Here is a 23,556-nt window from a genome sequence, read left to right as displayed (position 1 = left end):
TAAGCACATGAATTATTAAACATGCTCATTTGCCATGCTCACACAGTTGAAAGGTTTGCTTTCATTACTAATAAGGTACACATACCATTGAAAAGAGGTAATTAGAGCATCAAAGGCAGTGAACCATCCTAAAGCTTAATAATGCTCTGCCTGAAAAATGTATTATTTGGCTGAGTTATCTCTTGGCAGAATAGTAATAACCTAAAAAAACTTTTATGCCATTGTGGGCAGAAAGATGAGAACTGGTATCTTGCCATGTAACTTTCATAGCTATGGATCTCCCATCCTTTTTAATCTTCTTTAAAATATGCCCATCCTTGATATAGGAATGCCAAATTGGACCCCTGTGGTGATATTTCAAAGATTTTTTTTTTCAGTCAGAAAAACATTAGTTCTGAGGAATCAAAGCTTTTTTTCATCCTGTGATACAGCTCTCATCCTGGCACAAGAGAAAAAGTTACATTTTTGAAATTTTTATTTTTTCAACCATTCTAATCACCTGTTTGTTTACAAGAGAGTCTAGAGAAAGCTGCTTCGTTCAGTTAAAAATATTACTTAGCACTTTTTACAATATGAAATTGCATACTGTGCCTCAAGTAATTAGAGTTCAGTGTAAATCAAAGGTAAAGCTGACATTCTATATTATTTCACTATGAAGAACAAGTTACGCTTTTCAGTTTCTCATGTATTTACAAATTCCTGTTAAAAATGTGCATCCCACTCAGATTGGAGAGCTATACAATTTGGTGCATATTGTTTGTATAGATTAAAGACTATTAATGTCAATTCAGGGAAGCCCTTTCTCTTTCACAGGGTTTGGAAAACTCTCCAGTATATACACAAGGTCAGTCAGAAAGGAATGCTTCCTGTTTTTTTCTGCTAAATATTATTGAAAAAATATTAAACTTGCAATGAAAATGTGTACTTAATCACCGAACACGCACATAGTCTCCTTCTTCAACAATATACTTTTTTCTGCCAGTGAACAAGAGCACGTACCCTGACATTTTATGATGGTCAGTCAGAAAGTAATGCCTCCTAATTTTTATTTCCTTAGCACAAGTCATGGACATGGAGGTGTCCTTCTGGTTGACTTCTTGCCTAAGGAGGGTGGTGGGGTGGAGTGCACAGTAAACTCACAAGTCTATTTCAAGACCCAGATGAAACTGAAACACTGCATGCAATGAGCCTGTCATGACCTAGGCATGTTCTGTTCTGCATGACAGTGCTTGCACACATATCAGCTTATACATCACAGAGGTAATTTCAGAATTTGTACGGAGCGTGCCTCCCCATCCTCTGTATAGCTTAGAACAGTGGTTTTCAACTGTGGTCCACAGACCCCTGGGGGTCCACACACTATGTCTAAAGGGTCCACAAAAGATGACTATGATTGATCAAATATATGTGAATACCCACCCTTACAATTCAAAGAGGTCCACACCTCCATTCAAAATTTCCAAAGGGGTCCATACCTCCATTCAAAGTTTTTAGGGGTCCACAAATGAAAAAAGGTTGAAAACCACTGACATAGAGGATGAAGCACAGACTATGAGGGTGATATTTTGGGGATGACAGCAGTGATGGAGGTTGTGTGACAGGGATTTGGCAACAAAGATAATGTCGGGATACTTGCCCTTGTTCCCAAGTAGAAAAAGGCCACTGATGAAGAAAGAAATTCTTTTGAAAAATAGTTGTGTGTTCAGTGATGATGTATGGATTTTCTGTGCCAGTTAAATATTTTTTTCTATTATATTTGACTAAGAAAAAAATAGAAGGTATTACTTTCTGACTGACCCTTGAGTTATCAACTCAGATTTCAGCTCCATGAAGTTGAACTCCTTTTTTCACAATCCACATTTAATTCATTGAGCTCAAGAAATTGTAAATCCCTTTTAAGTGATTGAAGTGCATACACCATATGAAAGTTGATCCAAGGTCTTGCGTCCAGTCAGAACTGGTTTCTGTTGAGTAGACTGAATTGTGGAAATATATATCGTATTTATTTGGAAATATGGAAAATTATAAAAGTGTTATGATTTTTAATCTAATTAGTGGAAGGTCCTCTTAAATCTCCCCTTTCCCCCTGCCAGTGTCTGTGATGGAGAAAGCAGTGGTAGATATGAGGGACCAAAACCCTACCCCTTGCTCCCCTGCCTATCCCCCAGCCCTTGCACCCCCATGCCTATGCCCCTACCCCCTACTCCTGAACCAACTCTCTCTTACCTTTTGCTGCATCTCTACTCCTCTGAGGCAGACATCAACACTGGGGCCCCAGTCTGGCTTCAACCCAACCTGGCTAGGGAGCAGTGACCAGTGGTGAAGGAACTGGAGTGGAGCAGAATGTAAGGAGGGGAGAAGGCATCTGCAGGCATAGACAATGCGTAGTGTGGACACAGGGGGGGCATGTGCCCCCCTGAGATTGGCCCTTGCTGGCTGGGGAGTGGGGTTTGACAGCCAGTGCTCTTCCTGAGATTGTGGGGGTGCTGAGAGAAGTGCCGCTGGCACTTCTGGTTTTGCTGCTGGGACTTCTGCCAGTGGCGGCAATTGGCCACTGGGGGACTCTCCCCCCCCCTCCCCCAGTTGGTGATCAGATGCTGGTGCCCCCCCAGTATCAGGAGGCACCAATCGCTCATGTTTGGAGGTATGGGAGCAGGGCATGGGGAAGCATAGGGTGGGGAGCAGGCACAGGCAGGGGGGCAAGGGGTAGTGGGGAAAGTTGCAGGTTTCCCATACCACCACCCTATGGTCTCCCTACACTCTCACAGCCACATGCTTCCTTTCCCACCAAATGAGCCTCTCTGGCCAGGGCAGACAGTTGTGTATCTACAGCTTCAGTCTTGAGCCTGGGGCCAAAGCTAAAACTGAGCCGCCACCTACTCCAGGCTGGTACTCAGATCTAAAGTGAGATTTCTTTTGCCCCATTCTAATTGGGGGGAAAAACCTTGTCTTGCATTTGAGTAAATACAGTAGTGTAAACAGTAATGGGGCAAAAGGAACATGGCCAATTTGCATGGCATATGTAACAGATGACCAGGAAGAAGTTGTATGTCCACTGTACCTTTTTGTATTGTGGGTGGCAGGAGCTAAGCTGCTCATAATTACTATTCTGGTAAAGGAGACAGTTGTTAGAGGCCACGGTGTTGGTGATTCAGTGCAGTTGGTGGTTCCTCGCCCTATGAATCAAATGGATTCATTGCTTCAGCCTGGTGTCCAGCATCATTATGCCACCGGCACACTGCAGTCTGAACTTCAGTTCCTGAATCTAACAATCTCAAACTGTTCCTTGGTTCCTCTGACAAGAGGCAACAGTGTTAACCTTAATGACCTGTATGGGTAAGTAGACACTGCCACAATGTGTTTCAGTTCTTTACCAGTAATGCTCAACCTCTTGGCCCTGTGAGCCAGATACAGGGCCTGAGGCTTGTCCACAGGCTAGTTTGGACTCCACACATCACGATTTCGCCTCATAGCCCTGCGCTGCCTCCACCCAGTCCTACACACTATGATGAGGTTCCAGGGTCCTGTGTTGTCCCTGCACAGTCTTGTGTGTGAAGATCAGGCACTGGGGACCCTGTACCACCCCCCATGTGCCCAGATCAGGCTTTGTACCACCCTGTGCACCCAAACTAGCACACTGGGTCACCACTATGGCCCATAGGGAGCCCTGTAAGCCAGATAACATGGTGCTGAGGGATGGATCTAGCCCATAGGCCAGGGTTTGAGCACCCCTTACATATACTGTTATTTGCTTCTGTTCTAAGCTGCTGAGGAATGTTTTGGTGTGTGGGCGCACTTCATCCCCAGGGTGGTTGCATTTTTTATTTTAGCTAGTTGAAGTGATTCCTCTTGATATGTAAAATGCTTTGGGATGAAAGTTATCATAGAAGACTAAGGTAATAATTATTAGAGACTTGCCTATTTGCAATTCAACTTCCAAATGGTAACTGCATGATTATGGACATATATGGTCTTCTTTTCCCCTGATTTTTTTTTTTTTTATAAATACTGTAGCAGCATATCAGCCTATTCCTAAGATGGGCACATCCTACTGTGCGGGGTTTAAATATAGTGTACCATACATCTATGTTGGAAATGTAACAAGAAGAAAACATGTGGTGCCAGACAGTGCCTACAGGAGATCCACGGGAATAAACAGTGATGCTGTCCAAGTGTAACTTCTCAGCAATTTTTCTGTCTGTGACTTTAAATCGTGACTAGATTAGAAGTTGTTACTTTATTAGGTAACAATTACATTGCCTTGGGCCAATAAAAGAAATCACCCTAAGAAATCCTTGCCTCCCCCTTGATTTATAAGCCAAAGCAAGGGATCTGCTTTATAGGAAAACTTTTCCAGTTGGTTAGGGGAAAAATATCTTTGTATGAAGCATTTAGTGCAACACGGTCTCAAGCAGAGCTCTGCTGTTTCTGGTCAGAAACAGATCAGCCTGTACATATGCTGCTTCAAATAGCTCGCACGAATGCATTAGTAGTAATAAAAGAATCTTCTGCTTTAAATTTTCAGCATGTATTCATTTTATAGATGTATTTGTGGCTTTTCATATAACTGTAAGAGACCATCAAAATAGTTTACAGGGTTTTTTTTAATAAGTGAAAATACATACCTCTGATTTGCCTATAACATTGATCTTTTGAAAGGAAAGCTGTGAATGGGTACTGTTACTCAGCAGTGGAAAACTCTAAATTGCTAACTGCTGCCTTGCCCTTCTAAGGAACTTCAGTAACATGGCTCTAATTGGGAAAGGAGGCCCAAAAGAGACCAGTTATCATTACCTTGCTGTACTAGAAACCCAGATCAGGGAGGTATTTCTCATTATCACCATCTGCACGTATCTAACCTAAACATCAAACCTTTTCAGAAGGAAGCATCCTTTATATTTGCCTTTTATCTCCATTGATCTCCTTGAAGTTGCAGACCAGTTTGTGAAAACATGTCTGGTAATACTGTAGTTACAGCACTCTCTCTTTTAAATAAGTTCAACCAATTTGTGTAGCAAAGCTAAACAGATGGGCAGGTACATGAAAAGGAGCAAAGGACCAATAAAACCCTTACCTAGCCCAGTTGTGCACAATGAATGAGCTGTGCACATAGACCAGTTTAATAAAGGCTTTTCAACCCCAATAGTAGGCAACACAAGAGTGCTATTGCTGTATTCAGACAAAGTTCTTTGGGTAAATCTAATATCTTTATTAGACCAACTTAAGTAGTTGGAAAAATTCTTTGCAAGCTTTCAGGTGTAGATACCTTTCATTAGGCTGAAGAAGCATCTGCAGTGACAAAGGGTATTTATACTGGAAAGCTTGCAAAGAAGATTTTATCCAACTATTTGAGTTGGTCTAATAAAAGATATCAGATTTACCCAAAGAACCTTGTCTGCCTATGTCCTTAGACCAGTGCAGCTACAACCTATTCCCCTATTGCTGTATTCATAGTCTTTTCTCTAGGAAAATGAAGGGAGGATCCGGACAGTGATAAATCCTCTTGCCCCAACAGTATGGCATTTTTGGTTATGACAGAAACACTTAGAAGTTGGGAAATGAAAAATTGCATGTTCACAGTAATATTAACTGAATTATATAAATCTCTCACATATTGTAGTTTTTATCCCCAAGTTGCTTTTAAAAATTTGTACACTGGATGATGAATATGTATAGTGTTAAATATCTACCATCATGAACAGGGGAAGGTTGGTGCTCAGAAGCTTGAAGCTTTGTTAGACAGTAAGCCTGCTTACTGGTATGCAGGAAGTTAGCTAAGGATTTCCATTTCTTTCTTTGCAGGTGATCTCATGCATTTGCCACCGTATCTTAGAATGGACTTTTTGTTAAACCGTGGCATTCCAGGCACAAGCAGAGACCTGAGTTTGGGGCAAGCCTGCTTGGAACCTCAGAAAAGCCGAACCTTGAAGCGTCCCACAGTTCTGGATCCCATACCGATGGAGACATCCTCTACAAGAGAAGTACAGTCGTGGCAGCCAGGTGCTGTGGCAACATTACCTCAGCGAGAAGGGGCTGAGCTGGGACAGGCAGCTAAAATGAGCAGCTCCCAAGAATCCCTGCTAGACTCCCGGGGCCACTTGAAAGGAAATAATCCCTACGCAAAATCTTACACCCTGGTATAACAAAAAGAACATGGCTGGACAGTGGCTGTAAATATTTACAATGAAAAAAATCCAATCAAAGCTACCTTTTTTTTATTGAATTCCGATATTTATAATTAAAGAAGATTGCCAAAATATTTGGAAAAAAAAATACAAACTACGGACAGTGCAAAGACTCTCCTGCTTTTTTTCTGTCTGAGTGTGAGCTTCATCTGACTGGACATCTGAATTTTTGGGTAAAAGAGTCCAGTTTTCTGATCTTCACAAGCATTTGTGTTTTTACTGATTTTCTACAAAGTGCATGGGGACTAAATAAAATATTTTAACTGGAAGTTCCATCACATAAGAGTAAAAAGAAGGGGGGAAAAAATCACAAAAAAGTCACCCTATTTGTGAATTTAACAAGGACTTTGATTTGGAAAAACAAAACTTTTTTGTCATGTTTGCACATATTTTCTTTTTCAATTAGAAAATGGGTCCTTGAGTGATCTTTTTCTTTCGTTGTTATTTAGGATGAGTGGTGTCAGTGGAGTGAGGGGATCAATTTGCTTTTGTTTTTTCTTTTTTTTAAGATTAATTTAATGAGACACTTTGCATTTTGTCTATGAGAAATAAAAGGGTCTTCTGCCTTTATTTGTGATGTCTGCTTCCATCGCCTTCTACTATGCTTCTTTTTCATTGTGGACAGTAGGTGTTTTAAGCACTTGCTCTGACGGTTTGACCTTTCTGAGCAGGGCACAGTCATGCCTTTAAAAATGATTAATGTTCACCCAGTTAGATCTAACTTTGCCAGCAAGGTAAAGAACCATAATGTTTCAAAAAAGCAATGTGTTCTAAACAAAACCAGTATTGGACCTATAGGTACACTTTACACTCAGTCAAAAGCCATTTGAAGTCAAGGGGAGTCTTTCTGTTGATGTCATTAGGCTTTGGATCCAGGCCTTTACCAACATTTTCAAAAATGTAACATGAAAATGTTTTGGGTTTAGTTTACTGACTCTGTAAGGACATACTGTTAACCCTTCAAAAGGCAATGCTCCTGATGGCTTCACTGTGTACATTGCTTGCATAAAACTGAAAACTCAAGCTTCTTCCTGTAACAAGACAAAGTTCATCTTTCTAGCTTGCAAAATCTCTTACACTTACTTTCACAGCAGTTGGAAGTAATGTTCTTTCCACTAACGTGCCTTTCTTTAGAACATAAAAACATTTCTGTTTAACAATTAGCTTGCAGACATTAATGCAACCTTTTATTACACAAAAAACAATATTATTTATATTGTACAAACTATAAATTATTACATCCATATGTTCAGTGGGGTTAACACAACAATATTTCAATAACTTTGGTGTTAGATATTTCTATGTCTATGTGTTCTAGTCTTTTTTCTGTCATGGACAACATCTCCTTTAGATGGAGAAACCTACAGCATATATATTATTTTGTTGCTATTAATAGCAAAGTATATAAGTATTTGCTGTTTAAGTCGATTAAGGTTAAGCTTGTACTTAGATACTTTGTTATATTGTGGCCTAACACTCTCCCTGGAACAGTTGCAGATAGTCTGAAGAATGTAGGATTTACAGACTAATAAAGAAAGAAGGAAATATGAATCAAATATTGGACCATTTCCCCATTTAGGTCATTAGCATGATAAACCTAGTAGGACAAGTATTAAAACAAAAAAACCCCTAAAAACATCTCCCCAGTAGAAAATATCAAATAAGATTTATAGTACAAATCTTTTCACAGAAATAATTGTTGAAGTTTCCTGGATATTGAAACATTAAGCTAAAAATGAAATTATTCTGATTTATTTTCAATGAAAACCATTTTTAAAAGGAGAAATGTTTCTGTTAAAACCCTTGGCCAGCCTTAACTGCTACCAAGAGGACCGTAGTGATGTTATTGTAAAAAATACCTAGCTATGCTATGCTAAGTGTGGGCGCAGAATGTTTCTGTATTTCTATTTTCTATTCATCAGGTGTATGTCCTCTTGCTGATTTCCACAAGAGTCTTTCCACTGACTTCAGTGAGAATATAATTGGAAATTAGTACTGTATTTGCATACTAGAACTGAATTCTTTTGTCAGTATTCTAGACTTCATGTCAGGATGCTATCTGTCCATTTTCATACAGCTTCCTTCTGACACAGAAAACTGTGAAAAGACGTCTTCTAGAAAAAAAATATTACTTTTCATTCTTGTATTCTGGTAGAATTTGCAGCTTTTAAAAAACCCATTAAAAAAAAGGAATAGTTTATTCATACAGATATAGAAAGAGAGCTTGTGTTCAAAAGGTCAGTAGCATCCCTGACTTAAACAATGACTCTTTTGCTCCACATGCCTTATATTAATTGAAACATGAAAACACATGAGGGGAAAAACTATATAAGCTTTCATTCTCCCTGTGACTGCAGATACTATAAATATACCATGTATCTTCTTAAGTTTACATTTCTGTGGGAATTTGAAAAATGCTGACTGTTCTTGAGTTAACAGTATTTCCTACTCATTAGTATATAATGTATTTTGTAGTGTTCAGCACACCAGTCAGTAAACAAACTTTTAAGTTCTCCATAGCCAAAGAAATGTATGGCAAAACTATTGATTACTATTGATCAGAGGAGACTCAAGCCCTTGCTAAGCAAACTGAAGCTTATGCATATGCATACAGGTTTCTGACCACTGTCCTGATCCAAAAATGCTCTTCAATGTACACCCAACTTCATATATTTAAAGAGTCCCATAGGCTTCAGAAAAAAAACTATTCAGGATGTTTCAAACATATATTTCAAGTGTTTTTCTGTATCAGTCAAGAGTGTTCACCTTGTGGACTTGAGTCTTTGCCATATTGTGACCCTTACACTTCTTTACTATTATTACTGAGGGAGAAACATGCACACTCATTAAAATAATCAAATTACATTAAAAGCATAGAATCAACACAAGGGAACACTGGTTTAAACAGACTGGAAAAGACTAAGATATGCTTGTTTGAAAATGTTTCTTTATGGTCAACACAATGCCTATGAATAGTTGATAGTACCTGTGGTTGCATTTACATTGCCCTGGGTTCAAAAGGGGCTTTACAACCCCATTTCAGCATTCATTTTTCAATCCCCAACATAGAAAAGGACCAGAAAACTCAGTTAAACAGAATACAAAATATCTGAAAAAGGGTATGTAATGTTCTCACTTGTTTCACAAATCTAGTCACTGGGTGCATCTACACAAGATGCTTTACCACACATTAGACTAATCCACTGTTCAGTAAAACATCACTGTCTACACATGCACAACAATTACTGTGCAGCAGATTAGCCTAATGAACTACTTTCTTGCACCTGTAGATACTGGTACTAGAAATCAGCACATTAAACTAATACACCAAAGCGCACCTGTAGATACTTACTGTCAGCCTAGGCAACAGAGGGCCACAGTGGGTGGGAAGAGCTATCCCAGCAAAATGAGATGCTGCCTGCTAGCCCAACAGAGATCAAGACCCATTCGGATGTCCAAAGAGCAGGAAGAGCTGTCCCAGCTACCAGACAGTCAGGACATCACTCCCTGACCCTTGGAGATTGGGACGGTCCTGATCTCCACATGGTTAACAGGCAGCTTCCCAGCAGCCAGGACAGCTTACCCCTGCCTTTGGAGACTGGGACCAGCCCCCACACCTCCTGCCAGCCTGGGGCTGGCACCTGGCTCCCACTGGCTGCTGCAGTTAGAGCAGGGCAGGAACAGCCCTAGACTGAGCTGCTCTTGTCAGGAGGAAATTTGCTTCTGATGGGTGCACTGTCAGTGGTGAAAATGAGCTGCTCCCAGTAATTCTAAATTGCAGTAATGCTAAATTGCTTGGGCATCTATCTTTTATAACTGTTCCTAAGATCTCTCTTGTCCTTTGAGAAGGGTGTTGTACCACAAGAAGTTTCTTCTATGTAGAAGTTAGTGCAGATTCAAGTTTCCATTAATTTTTCAGCAGATATTGTGCAGAAAATTCTAGTGCATTAATTGCATGTGTAGATGCACCATTGTGGCACAAGGTGTGATCCAGAAGCTGAGCCCAGAAGACCCTCTCTGCATACAGATTTTCCCCCTTACCCACTTGAGCAGGTACGAGCCACCTTCAAGACATGCTCTGTGCAGATCGACCTATGTGGAAATAAGCAGGAGAACATATATTAAAACCAGTGGTTAATATGCTGAAAAAATAATGGAAACTTGAAAAAAGAACACACGTAGGAGACAAAGTATGAACATGCTGAAGCCTGCAGATTCATCTAATGTATCAGAAATCTGAGCATGGCTGAGCTACAAATCTATCTACTGACTTGCTGCAACAAGTGATAAAACAGGTTTCTCAATGTCTCCCTTCTTTCAGTCTATAATCTGGTATTTTGTACACTGATTGACTTAAAGTTTGTAATCATCTTCCTACCTTCCTTCAGAGTCACCAATAGATAATATGAGGGCCAGATGCTGAGGTGAGATGTAAATCAGAATAGCTCTACTGAAGTCAATAGAAAAATGAGAATTAACACCCTATGAAAATCTAGCCCATAGTCACATGAAGTTTTAGTTGGGGAGGGTATATGTTTTATTCTGGTTTTGGTTTTCTATTGGTGGCTGCCTCCAAAGATATCTGTGATGAGAAATGAAGGTGAGTTGCTTTTTTTAGAGAGAAAATATCAAACGAACAATTTTGAAAGCATATTCATTTTAAAATCATTAGTAGGTTAATATAGGTTGTAGCAATAGCTTAGTGGCTTGTTGCTGCCGACCCCTACTGACAATTCCAAGAAGAAAAAGAAAACACTCTTCATCTCTGCTCTTGCCTGGGCTTCCCATGTAGGAGCTTAGAGCTTCTCGAAAAAGATAGTCCTCTCTGTAGGCAATGCAGAGGCCCACTGCACACATTAAGATACAGCACAATGAAACATTCAACATCTTCTTTGGTTTGATGCTGTCTAAATAATGTTCCTTAATTTGATGTTATTTTTATTTCTTTGTATCAGCATTCTTATACAGAACATTTAAAAGGACTAAATGTGTTTTAGAGGTTCCATCCTTGCCTGCTTTAATACTACACTTCTGCTGTGGATTTCATTTGATTTAATTATATTGCTATTATGGGAGGCTCATCAAGTATTCTCAGGCTTCTGCAAGCACTTGTAAACTCCCAGTGAGTCTTTAGAACTGCTGCTTTCAGTACTGTGCCTTGTGACTGCAACATTAGATTAGCCACAAGTGCATTTTTCGTGTCACGGGCTATAAACAGATGTCATCTTTGGAATGGGATCACCCATGCCGGGATGTGGCTTATGCAGACATTCATAGATGTCTACAGACTTTGCCAGGATCCTTGTCCTCTGTTGCTCCCAGGACTTCAGGGGCCTGATCCTGAGGGACAACAGCAGGGTTCCTCCACTTGTAGACATGTGTCCTGAGTCAGGGGTGACAGCCTGATATTTGCACAATAAATAAACAGACATCTTTCCATTTAAAGCATTGCAAACTGAGTAGCTTTGGTTGAGGCAACTGTTTTTAGACACATGGGCCTCCTCTACACATGCAGGTAAAAGCACAATTGGATCTAATGCATGATCCAACCAATCACGCCTTCTGCTATGCCACATGTGCATGGCAGGAGGCACAATTGTGGGATCATGCATTAGATCCAATCATGCTTTATTGCCAATGTACAGGGAGCCTGATACTTGATACCCCCTGCATTAGCAAGAAGCAAGCTCCCACAGCTGGAAGCTCCCTTTGCTGATGGGATTCTGGGGGTCACACACAGCTAGAACAGAGAGACCCTGCAACTGGCAGGTCTCCTGGTCCTGGATGAACCTCACAAGCAGCTGAGAATGAGTCCCACAACTGACAGTGAGGTTTGTCAACAACAGCTGTGGGGTCTCCCTATCCCAGCTGTGCATGAGGAACAGCTGGGACCACCATCCCTCAGATGCAGGGACTCTCAGTCTCAGTTGGGCAAGAGGTACAGCCAGGACCAAGAGCCCATCAAGTGTGGGAACTCTCAGTCCTAGCAGTAAAGCCACGACTGAGAGCTCCATGTGGGTTGGGGCTTTCACCCCCCCCCCAAACCTTGGGTATCATGGTAGACATCATTGCCAGGGCTCTGGGGTTTCATGTGCCTGGCATGGTGCACCCCTGCAGCTGTCAGCTGATGGGGCTCCCAGCCACTGGGGAGACTTTGCTACACGTGCAAAATAAAGCTCCGTAGCAACCAGCTCTAAAGTTCATACACATTTGCAAGGTCTAACTTTAGAGATGGTCAGAGTTTTTTATCACATGATGGCTGCTTTGCACATGTAGCTGGTCTTAAAGTAATTGCACAATTAACCAGTTAATTGGGCGATACCTGTAACATGTAGAAGAGGCCTTGAAGTACAACAATGGTCTAAGACATCTGTTTGCATAAATTGTATGGTGGTACAAAGTTGATGTCTGTTTGGACCCTCAGACCTGCAAGCTGCTAATTGCTATTTATTTATTCAGAGGGAATTGGATGTGCTCAGTGTCTTGCAGTCCTGAGTCTACACAGATGGGTAAGTGGAAGCGTAATTGTTGGGGATATGTCTGAGAACACAGTAGGACAGATTCAGTCCTGTGATGTTAAGTGGTTGCAACTCCATGTGCTCCTTATAGCATGCGTGTTATCTTACTGCTAGCATTGGCCTTTAAATGAACACATGTAAAGCTTGAAATGTACTACCTTCCTCTGGGATATTACCAGAATTGAATCCATCAGTTTAAAATGTTTAAGTTGAAGAAGAGAAAGAACTTCCTTGTGGCATCTGTGTTCCCTGTTTTCACAACACACCTGCTTTTCAAAAAAACAGATTTTTTTTTTTTTTGTAAACTATTTTATAATTGTGGACTTTTTTCACTTAGCTCAGGAAAATAATAGTCCCCTGTCTGCTCTTCCTCTCTGCCCCCTCCCCCCCCCCCCCCCCCCCCATTTGGAAGATTCTGACAGGAAAATTTTTGCTTGGTGTTAAAACACATCAACATGAGATTTTTTTTGATTATTTAAAACATGAAAAGAAATTCAGTTATTTTCAAGGTTTTGTTTAGAAAATTTGAAATGAAACGTTACAACCTTGTTTAATTCACATTCTAGTGCATTATTCATGACACTAAAGAGGGAAGTTAAATGCCTCTGGGTAAGGCAAAATGTGATGGACTATAGTAAAACTTGCTGCAAAACAAAAAACTAAAAACTGAATGGAGACTTCAAACAATGGAGAAAACCAAAGCAAAATGAAAAGCTCAGAAGATGAAAGGAGAACATAAAAAAACAGCTTTGAATGGAAGTAAATAAATCATCTGTTTTTACTGTCTCATTTTAAATATTTAAGGGAAAAACTTCAGAGAAAATAATTTGATTTTGTGAAATTTTTCACTTTAACTCACATTTTTTAGAATAGTTTTGCCAAAATCTCCTAAATCACTCCTGTTCTGACTGGTTAAGGAAAATTACCCATGATCCACCAGCCTAGGGGGAAAAAAATAACAGTTCCTATACTACTTTTTCTGAAACAACAAGTAAGATGGAGAAAAACATCATATAGTCTAACTTTCATTTCCCATGTAAAAATACCCATTTATTCTTTGTTCAACTCTTATAGTAAAAAATGTTTGTATTCTACAAACATATATTAAAGCACAAATGTATGCATCTGGATGCATAGTTAGGCCCTTAAATCAAGTTGGATTGATTTAAACCAAACTAATTTAAGTAGCTGATTTAAAATCAGGCGAGACAAAAGCCTGATTTAAATAATGCATTTTTTTTATCAGCTTTTTCATTGTATGTACATATTTTTTGTTTTTTAAAGAAAGGTGCATGTTCTTTGGTTGTTACAGCAATTAAAACATAGTGATTACAGTTTTTACAGTAAAATACAGTAAAACTACAGTTTTTACAGTAGATTTGGTACATTTGTTTTTACTGTGGCTATGGTACAAATGTTTCCTGTTTCCTAGGTACATATACATGTGTGTATGTGTGTGTGTGTGTGTGTGTGTGTGTGTGTGTGTGTGTGTACCTAGGAAACAGGAAACATTTCTACCATAGCCACAGTAAAAACAAATGTACCAAATCTACTGTAAAAATTTTAGTTTTACTGTATTTTACATATTCAGTAAAACAATAATTATATATATAGTTAACTATACCTAACTATACTAGGTACACTATACATATATAGTTAAGCTATAAACTATACTAGGTACACTATATATATAGTTAAGCTATAAAATATGTTAAGCTATAAAATATATAGCTTAACATATTTGGATTGTTAAAAATCCTATGTTGTAGTATGCTATAAAATGGTGCAATAAATATTTTGCATTTACTAAATTATTAAATTTTTCCTTATATATGTATCAAGATGCATTAAGATGGCAACTTCAATTTAATTAAACAAAAAAAAAACACTTCAAAATTTATTAAACAAAAAAGTTAATGTTTTGGACACAGAAACTTTTTTATCGAAACAAGGAGCACATTTATAACTAATTAATGTATTAAATGGTAATATCAACAGTTATAGTATTAGATGTATGAACTGTGGTTAGTGAATTAAACCAATTATTTCAGGTCAACCTGGAGAAAATTTTCTAAGAAGTTTCTAGATGAAACTCATTTGAGCTTTAGTTCCTATGTGCTTAATTCTCTTTAAAATGAGACAGTCGTTTTTTTATATAGGCTGTTTTGAAAATGTTTGCCCCCTTTCTTTCAAGATTTTAGAACTCATAAATCTCATCCTCCCCTTCCCTCCCTCCCTCCACCCATTTATTCATAGACTGGAAGAGAAAAACAAGCTTTCCTGATTTTTCAACTCAAAATTGATTTATCAGCTTTTACTGAACCATTCCAAATGAAAAAAAATATTCTTTGTGCACCTGCAAACGAGGCTACTGCTGGTAAAAGCTAATTTAGCATTTCAACAAACTCTGGTTCCAAATGCTTTGCTAGTCACTTCCACCAGTTGAGTGGTGTGACTTTCTTTAAAACAGCCTCAGCAAATGTGTAGTGCTTGAATGGTCCACCTTTAGCCCTGAAATTTATTATGGTTGGCATAATTGAGGGGTAATTAGTAGACATCCATGTCATAGCAGCATTTTTCTCTTCCGCAGTTAGGCATCTACCCTGGCACTCTACGGGTGCATAGACATGAGACACTTTACTGTGCAGTAGACTAATTAACTGTGCAGTAAAGCATCACTGTTTATACATGTACAGCATTTACTGTACAGTAAACTAGTCTACTGCATAGCACCTGTAGATACAGGTAGTAAATTTACCACACAGTAGCTATTGCACGGTAGTACTTGTAGACAGCTGACTGGGAGAAAATTTCTCCTAGTCAGCCCAGGCAGCAGGGAGTGAAAGAACCGTCCCTTCCCCTGGGTACCTACCTTGCAGCCTCACATCCCAATTGGCAGATCACGGCAGAAGCTGGGAAACAGTCCCCTGCCTACCTCCCAGCCTCCCACTCGGATCTGCCCCTGCCCTAACCAGCTACATGAACACAAACATTTTGAAAAGCATAGGTAATCCACCCAAAATAACTAACATTATTATCATAAACTTCTCATTTACTAGCATTGTAAATTATAGGGAATCTATAAAAACTAATTGATCCAGATGGCTCACACATGTCCACATCACCATCTTCAAGTTAGTTGCCTTAAGAGGCATTTTTCATAATGTTGCTTCATTTGAGCTACCAGGCCTTGCATCTCTTTGTTACACAGCTTACATTGACACATGTTCCTGTGCCCTGCCCTACCCTGCCCTGCTGCTTGCCCAGTGAGGTGTCCCACAGCAGTTTCAGGGACAGTCCCAATGGGGCAGGAGCTTTGGGCTCAGTGCACTGTTCCCCATGGACCCACTGTGGCTGGGGCTCAAGTCAACACCTTCCACACCTGCTGCGCAAGGCAGCCCCACTGGGCAGGGGCATAGAGCAGAGGCTGGGGCCAGGGCCAGCACCACACAAGGCAGCAGCTCCCAAAAGGGGTTTGCCTGCCCACAAGCTGCCACGCTGCATTTTGGCAACCCACAGAGTGGGCAAGCTTGGAGGTGGCTGGGCAAGTAGTGGGGCAGGGCAAGGCAGGGCACAGTCAGTTTTCCAGGCAGTGCTGCAAGGTGGACAGCAGCAAAGCGCTGTCTGCATGGAGCAGCTTGGTGTCTGCAACTAGGTTCCACTGTTTTGCCTCCACCCTGCCCCTGCCCCCTCCTCCAGAGGTGTGCATTAGTGACAGCCCTGGTCCCACACAGCTGCAGCCTGCTGCACTGCACTGCACTTCCCAGCCAGGCCTGCCCCTGTCCTAGTGCATCTGCTGATCCAGGACCTGCCCAGAGTTAGACCCTGCCTGGAAGGTCTCAGGGGCATGCATGTAGCTGCAACTGGGCTCAAACACCCCCAATGCCCTGCCCTTACCAGCATCCAGCAGATCTGCCTGCCAGGTCAGGACAGGCTGAAGGAGGGGGTGGTCCTTGGTCACTAGTATCTTGGTGTCTTGGGTGTAGTCCCTGTCCCATCCCTGTCCTGCTTCCCTGCCCCCCATGCCCCACAGACAGTCCCTCAAACCAAAGCCAGCACAGCGAGGGAGTGGGGAACTATGCAGCTGAGACTGACCCCCTCCCCCACTGCCCACTTGGGATGACAGGTACAGGGCTCAGTAGCAGACACTTTGCTGGTCAGCTCTGTAACAGCCCTGGGGCAGGGCCTGTCCAGTGCCTGACTGAACCAGATGATCATGGGCCAAGACAAGGGTGACCACCTTTTCAAAATGGAAAGATGGGACACATGCCCACCTTCCTCCTCCCCCCCTCCCCCCCACCGGCAGCATGGCCAGAGCAGAGCTGGGAGGAGCAGAGGGTAGATGCAGGCTGCCAGCTCCCAGCTGTGGGCTTGGAGCTCCCCACCCTACTGCCTTTCCCCCCAGAACCCTGTAGTGGCCATGCACCCCCTGCCTGCCTGGCAGCAGTGGGGGGTACAACTCTATGCTGTCACCACTGTCCCTGCTGCTACAATGGGGGGGGGGATATGTGGCCAGCATGGGGCTCCCAAGGGAAAGGCAGCAGGGTGGGGAGCCCTGACTCTGCAGTAGGCAGTCCATACTTGCCTTCACCCTGTGCTCAAATCTATGGGGGGCACATGCCAGCAGCAGAAAACTCCCCTCCCCCACCATGCCTTCTGGATGAGTCACCAAAGGCTCCATCCTGCTCCCTGCCCTGGCCCAGCCCCATGTACTGCCCTGGCTGGGCATCGCCCCCAGCTCCATCCACTGCCCCACTCTCTCACCATGGGGGCCTCAATCTGCCCTCCCCCACACCCTGTACCCCACATTGTCTTACCTGCAGGAAACTGCTCTCCATGCTGCCTGGATGTATTCCTAGTTGTGTGCAGATGCACACAAACACATGGCACTCCCTGCATCCCTCTCCCAAGCAGCCCTTACAGATTGGAATACTGCCAGCCTGCAAGGGGAAACCTGCTGTTTCATCATCCCTACAGGAGACTATGAATCCAGGACAAATGCTGTCCTGGAGACATGCAGCCTGGGCCCAGGACTTGATGTACACATTCTGGGACTGTCCCATCCAATTAGGAATGGGCGGTCCCCTAGCTGAGACTACCCTGCCTGCCCTGTGAGGAGGGGGTTAGTGGGGAGCCACAAAGGCTCCTGGGATGCCAGAGTACTGTGCTCTAGCTTGAGCCAAGAGGGGATATAGGACAGAAGTTCAATGGTTTGTCTAACCTAAACTGATTATATCCATCCAGGTCTATCTTAGACCAGATTCCACCATTTTTAAATCAGTCTATGTATTCTGAACTTCTGTTCTGTTACAGGTTTAGACCAGTTTCCAATCATTTATACTAGTTTATATGTAATTTCTGTACTTAGCCATGGTGTCCATGGAAAAGTAAGGAATTAAACCCAGGTATCTCAAGATTTAAGCTACGATCCCAACTACAAGACTATCCTTCACCTCTTTAGGCACTCCATTCTGGAAATGTTGATCTTGTCCTCTTTATAATTTGGAAAAGATAATTTTTCTGTAGGCAGAGTTATCTCCTCCCTTTACATACTGAAATAATTATGTGGCAACTGTAAAGAAAAAAATGGCATGTGTTCAATTGGCCTTGGCATTTCAGTTATAATGATCCTATTGGGCCAAAGAGACTAACTGAAATTTTATTCCTAACAACTTCACTTCATGGTCTTCTATTCCCTTTGGAAGTCAGGCTCTGTGGAACCTGTCAGTGACTCTGCATAGATATACTGATAGTCTGTGTTTTAATATTGCCTTTTTATAAGGTTACCAAGACACATGGGATTCTGAAAGTTCACTGAAATTGTGGTTGATGTACCTAGTGCTGTTTCAAAAGCATAGATTAATGATACTTTTGTTCTTGAATTACTAAAGGAAAAGCATTATGGACCTGCAACGTTCCAGCATACATCCATTTCTTCACCTCTCTGTAATTAGGCTTTCATTAATATAGAGGAATTACATGCTTTCATGACAAAATGTACATGAAAAAGTAACCTAAATCAATTAGATCTTTAGAATTGCAAGGCACAAAGCACCATTGTTACCTATCAAACAAGTTATCTTAAAAACTCAAGGTCAGGAGCTGAAGGATAAGTTAATCAAAGTAGACTGCAGCATACGCTGACACTGCCCAAGTCTACATGAGATGCTGACTGCGTAGGGTCACATGGCAGGAAGTGTGGCATGACACTACTGCATAGTAGTCATGAGCTACTGGGCAGTCAGCATCACGAAAAAGCCATTCCTCGGTGCAACTGCACAGTAACTCCATTTTATGCCTTAAGTCATATTGGATATCAAAATCAGTTCCACTTCAGACTTAAAAACAGTAATCATATTTGGCATTTGAATAATCCCTGTTGAGCAAAAACACCTCAAAACACTTTATATTTGTAAAGTCAGCAGTCACAGATAAATTTAGCCAACATGGGGGGGTACAGATATCAAATTCATTCACAATTACAATATATTTTTCATAGAAACTACACAAAATAAAATTTCCTTTATTCCACTATTTTTTTCTATGATAGGGAAATACAAACCCAAAATGTGCATACGTGTATACACCTCAGCACGCACTCCAAAATTAACTTTAAAAAAATATATATTATTTATTCTGACTGCAAAGTAATGTAAAAAAAAGGTTTAAAGAATTTTCATTGATTTAAAAGAAAAAAAATAATAAAGTAATAGAACAACTTTTCTGCATAAAACAAGATTTCGTTTCATGATATTATTTAGAACAAATAGTGTGACACTAAACAAGATTCATTTTATTAGATGGAGTTACGAAACTACTATGTAGTTCAAGAATCTCTTCCATAGAGGCACAATAGTTAGACACAATAAATATATACAGACTGATCTTATTGGTATCAATTTCACACTGAAGTTAACTGAGGTATTTTTTATTTATTTCAGTGTAAACAAGTGAGGGGAAAGCTCAATCATGTTTTTTATGATAAAACTGGCCATGTCAAGACAAGCACAGCTATGCAGTATGTGGCGCCGCGAACGTTTCCAAAGTGCCATGTACTGTACATTCAGCTGTTCTCCGCACTGCAAGAGACCAGTCCAGGGGTTGAGTTTTTTTGACCCCTGGATATCTAGGGGTAAAAAAACCTGCAGAAAAACAAGCAGAGTGGTACATGTGGGGGCAATGCATGCCATTCAAAACTGGAACCTGGCCAGCTGGAGCTACACACCGGCTGCTGGCCGGGCTTTGGGTGGCAGGATCACCACTGCTGCAGCCCCAGGAGGCTCCCAGGACTCCAGGTAAGGCTGCTGGGTCCAGCCTTCCTGGAATAACGTGCTGCACACCAGAGGGTGCATGGCACAAGTGTTCCCTGGGGACAACTAGCAGTGGCACAAGATGCCCCACTCCTGGTTGTCCCCGGGGAACTAAATGCCCATGCTCATGTGGATGCTGCCACTCTCTTTGGTCTGTTTAATGGTTGCATTAGTCTCTATTTTTTCCCTCTTCCCAAGTAACATGTAAACAAGTATGAGTGGCCTCAGCTCAACCTTCTTTAAGGTTAAAATACAAACTGAACACTTCAAGTGTGGATGGAGTTTAACAGTATTTTCCTGATTCTTTCAAAGGGCCACAATAAGCTAGATACATTGGTCACAGGGGGGTGCCTATACAGGGGGGTGCCTATACAGGGGGTGCTTGGGGCTGCTGGGAGAGGGGAGATGCTAATTAAAGCAGTTCCCAGAGAACAGTTCTAATTAAAACATCACAGCATCACATGTATTAAGCACTTGCATGTTTTAAAATGCCTGCAGGATGCTTTCATTCAACAAGCTTTAGTTACAGCACCCTAGCAGCCATTTTTAAACCAAGGGGAGCTTATACATGTGATGCTGAGGTGATGTTAGAGTGCTCTAATTAGAACACGGAGAAGACTCAATTAATCAAATCTGCCCCGATGCATGTAATTAGAATGCATCAGAGCATGTGTATAGGCACCCAGGAAGCCTTACTAGAATTGCAGCTGAACAAGGTAGGAGAAGAAATGGGATGTGGAACAAGGGCATCATATGACATTCTTCTACAGTTCTAAGTAATAATTTCTATTACATTAGACGGGCATTTTGTATGATATAGTAGTTTAAAATCTATACCTATTCAGTGTAGATTTGGCCTATTCAGATAAGTGCTGGATCCACTTTTTTTGGAAGTTGAAAAAAATAAAATAAAATTCCAGGAACAGAAATTGTGGTAGCTGAATTCTGATACTGGGGGAAAGACTTTCTTCTAGGCCTGGAGAATGTCTTCAAAATATACTGCCTATGGTTATCTCAACAGGTAGGCTTCCTAACCAGCAAACCACAAATCTCTGAAGATTTTCCAAGCCGGTTTCTTTTGAAGAGCAGAAAGACATATCTGGTCCTGTGGTTTTTAGTGGGGGAGAGGGTTCTGGTTTTGAGATTGGGGTTTTTTTGGTAAACACTTTTTTTTTCACTTCATTCCAGGTGTTGTCAAAGTTAACAGGTTTCTCTAAATGGTCTTTTCTGATTGCACTTCTACCGGCAATCCACATAACAATTTCATTCAATCCCTTAGTCCCTGTAGTCCTATGGAAATTAGAGGGATGTAAATGAACAAGCCTGCCATGAAGCATTTTTGGATCATTGCACGTCTACTGCCAAAGACTGTCTGCAAAAGGTTGGATTTCAGGATAAGATCGCTGATCTCCTGTTTTCTCAGTGGGAATGTGTTGCCACAACAAATCTGAAAGAGTTTAGAGAGATTTATGAGCAAAATCCAGGACAGGAAAAAAATTCATCTCTGGTATTAAATCTTTAATCCTTGATTATTTGTCCCATATAATGGCAGATGGTAAATCTATTGCTATTATTAAAGCTTCTGCCTCTGCATTGGCATCTGTTTTCCCTGGGGTAACTTTTGTTTGGAGAGAGTTTGGAATATGAGTCTTTGCTGCTTCTCTGGCCAAATCTGTGAAGCTCAGATGTGACTCTTTTCACTATTAATGTTGTAGATATCACTTATCCTCAAATTATTTTCCAGCATCATGAGGCCCATCTGCTGTGTTCTCATATCTATTAGCTGTATATTGCCTTGTTATGGTGTCCTAAAAATCGCATTGTCTTTGTATAAACAAAAATGCAAAAGGGATATTAATTTTTGCCTACCCACAGGTTTCTAGTACATCATCACTGGGATACAGAGGCACCAAATACTCAAATTAGAATTTCAGGTGTAGTCTAAGAAAAAAGATCCAAAAGTCAATGCCTTCCCACACTGTAGCATTTAAAAGGAAAGCTCTTTAGAACGGGGTTGATACTGACAAACTCTTTGATACATCTAGATGTCCCTACAAGCATATCAGGTGCTATATCATATGGATATAAATTGATTTCCTCTATAGAGTCTCTATGAAGTACAAGCTTTCAATATACATTGTCTGCATCTTACACCAATCAATAAGGAGTATATCTCTACACTGCTATGCAATGAACATTAGCCTAGTGACAGCACTTCCATGTTTTTTAAAAACCAGAATACTGGCTATTTTCTGGAAATTCAGTTCAGGTGCTGAGAAATACCAAAGTTCTGTGTGATCCATAAAAAAACCTGCCATTCAGAACTGGTAACTCAGAAAAAAACAAGACCAAATCTTTATTTCACCTAAATTTAAAATCGAATGGTGAATCTACACGTACGCTTTACTACAGAGTAGATTAATTAGCTCTGCAATAAAGAATCACCATGTACACATGTGCTGGTATTAGGTACAGTAAATTAATTAACTCCATCATAGATAGGACTGTCATGGATGGTATTATGTTATGGAGGAGTAAATCACTGTGCTGAAATGTGTGTCCGGTGACGGTGGCTGGCTGGGGCACAAGGATGCTAAAACGTAGGGGCTGCATTTGGGGAATTTCAGGGAAGTTAATAGGGTAGAGATGACAAATCCAGTAACCAATATTGAATCCTAACTAGGGACTAGGTTCACGGTAAGCTTAAAATACTACAACTGTTTGTTTTTTGAGCAGGGTGGAAATCACGTAGCAGCAATACAAATTTTTCAGTCTGATCAAAATCTTTTTTGTCAAATTTTCTTTCTCACAGCTATTCACACTTCCGTATTTAACTTTGACATGGGTATAAATATAAATACTTTAGCCAGCCCAGGCTAATATTATTAAATTATAATTATAAATGTTTAGAAATAGGAATTTCCCTTTTGTATAAGGGCTCTTGACAATAAATACAATAGTATAGTCCTACCTAGATATGATATTATGCTATGGCATATTCCCTCTTGCTCCCTTCCTTCTTCACTCAAGACAGAAAGTTAGATCCAAAACTAAGGACTACCAGAATACAGTCAGAATTAATGGATTGACACAAATCTGTTACACACATAGTTTTGTGTATACATACATATGCAGACTGAGGGTGTGTCTACACGTTGCCATAAGGTACCATAGCTATGGCACCGTGCTTTAGTACTTCCTTTTGGAAGTGCTAAAGCATGGCGTAGTATTGCTGGTTACTGCACCGCACATGCAGTGCATGGTTAGATTTTGCCACTACATCACCATAGCATCCAACTATACTGGGGGAGTGCTCTGCTACAGCAATGTAGCTGCCAATCATGTGATCGCTATGCTGCAGTAATGTGCCATAAGTCACTATAGCGCATCACTACGTCGCCATAGGGCAACATGTAAACATGTCCTGATTGCACTATAACTTAGGCTGCCGGAAGCAGCAGTTGCTGTGTTCACTGTATAAGACTGTTAGACTTTTTTAATGACCACAACTCATACAGACTAGTGTCCATGGACAGATTTTTA

General features: G+C 40.9%; 1 protein-coding gene across 1 annotated transcript in view; it reads left to right on the top strand.

The window, feature by feature from the left end:
- The window catches only part of DSCAM (DS cell adhesion molecule), a 717,333-nt gene extending 710,582 nt beyond the window's left edge, over positions 1-6,751 (top strand). Inside the window, exon 33 of the mRNA XM_059720751.1 lies at positions 5,803-6,751. Within this exon, the coding sequence (XP_059576734.1) occupies positions 5,803-6,143 (341 nt within the window). The 3' untranslated portion in view covers positions 6,144-6,751. The remainder of the gene's footprint in view (positions 1-5,802) is intronic.
- The last annotated feature ends 16,805 nt before the right edge of the window (positions 6,752-23,556 follow it).

Source organism: Alligator mississippiensis, chromosome 1, assembly GCF_030867095.1.
Source record: "Alligator mississippiensis isolate rAllMis1 chromosome 1, rAllMis1, whole genome shotgun sequence".
NCBI lineage: Eukaryota > Metazoa > Chordata > Crocodylia > Alligatoridae > Alligator > Alligator mississippiensis.
Note: the sequence above shows the minus strand (reverse complement) of the source record. Positions and strands in the feature narration are given on the sequence as shown.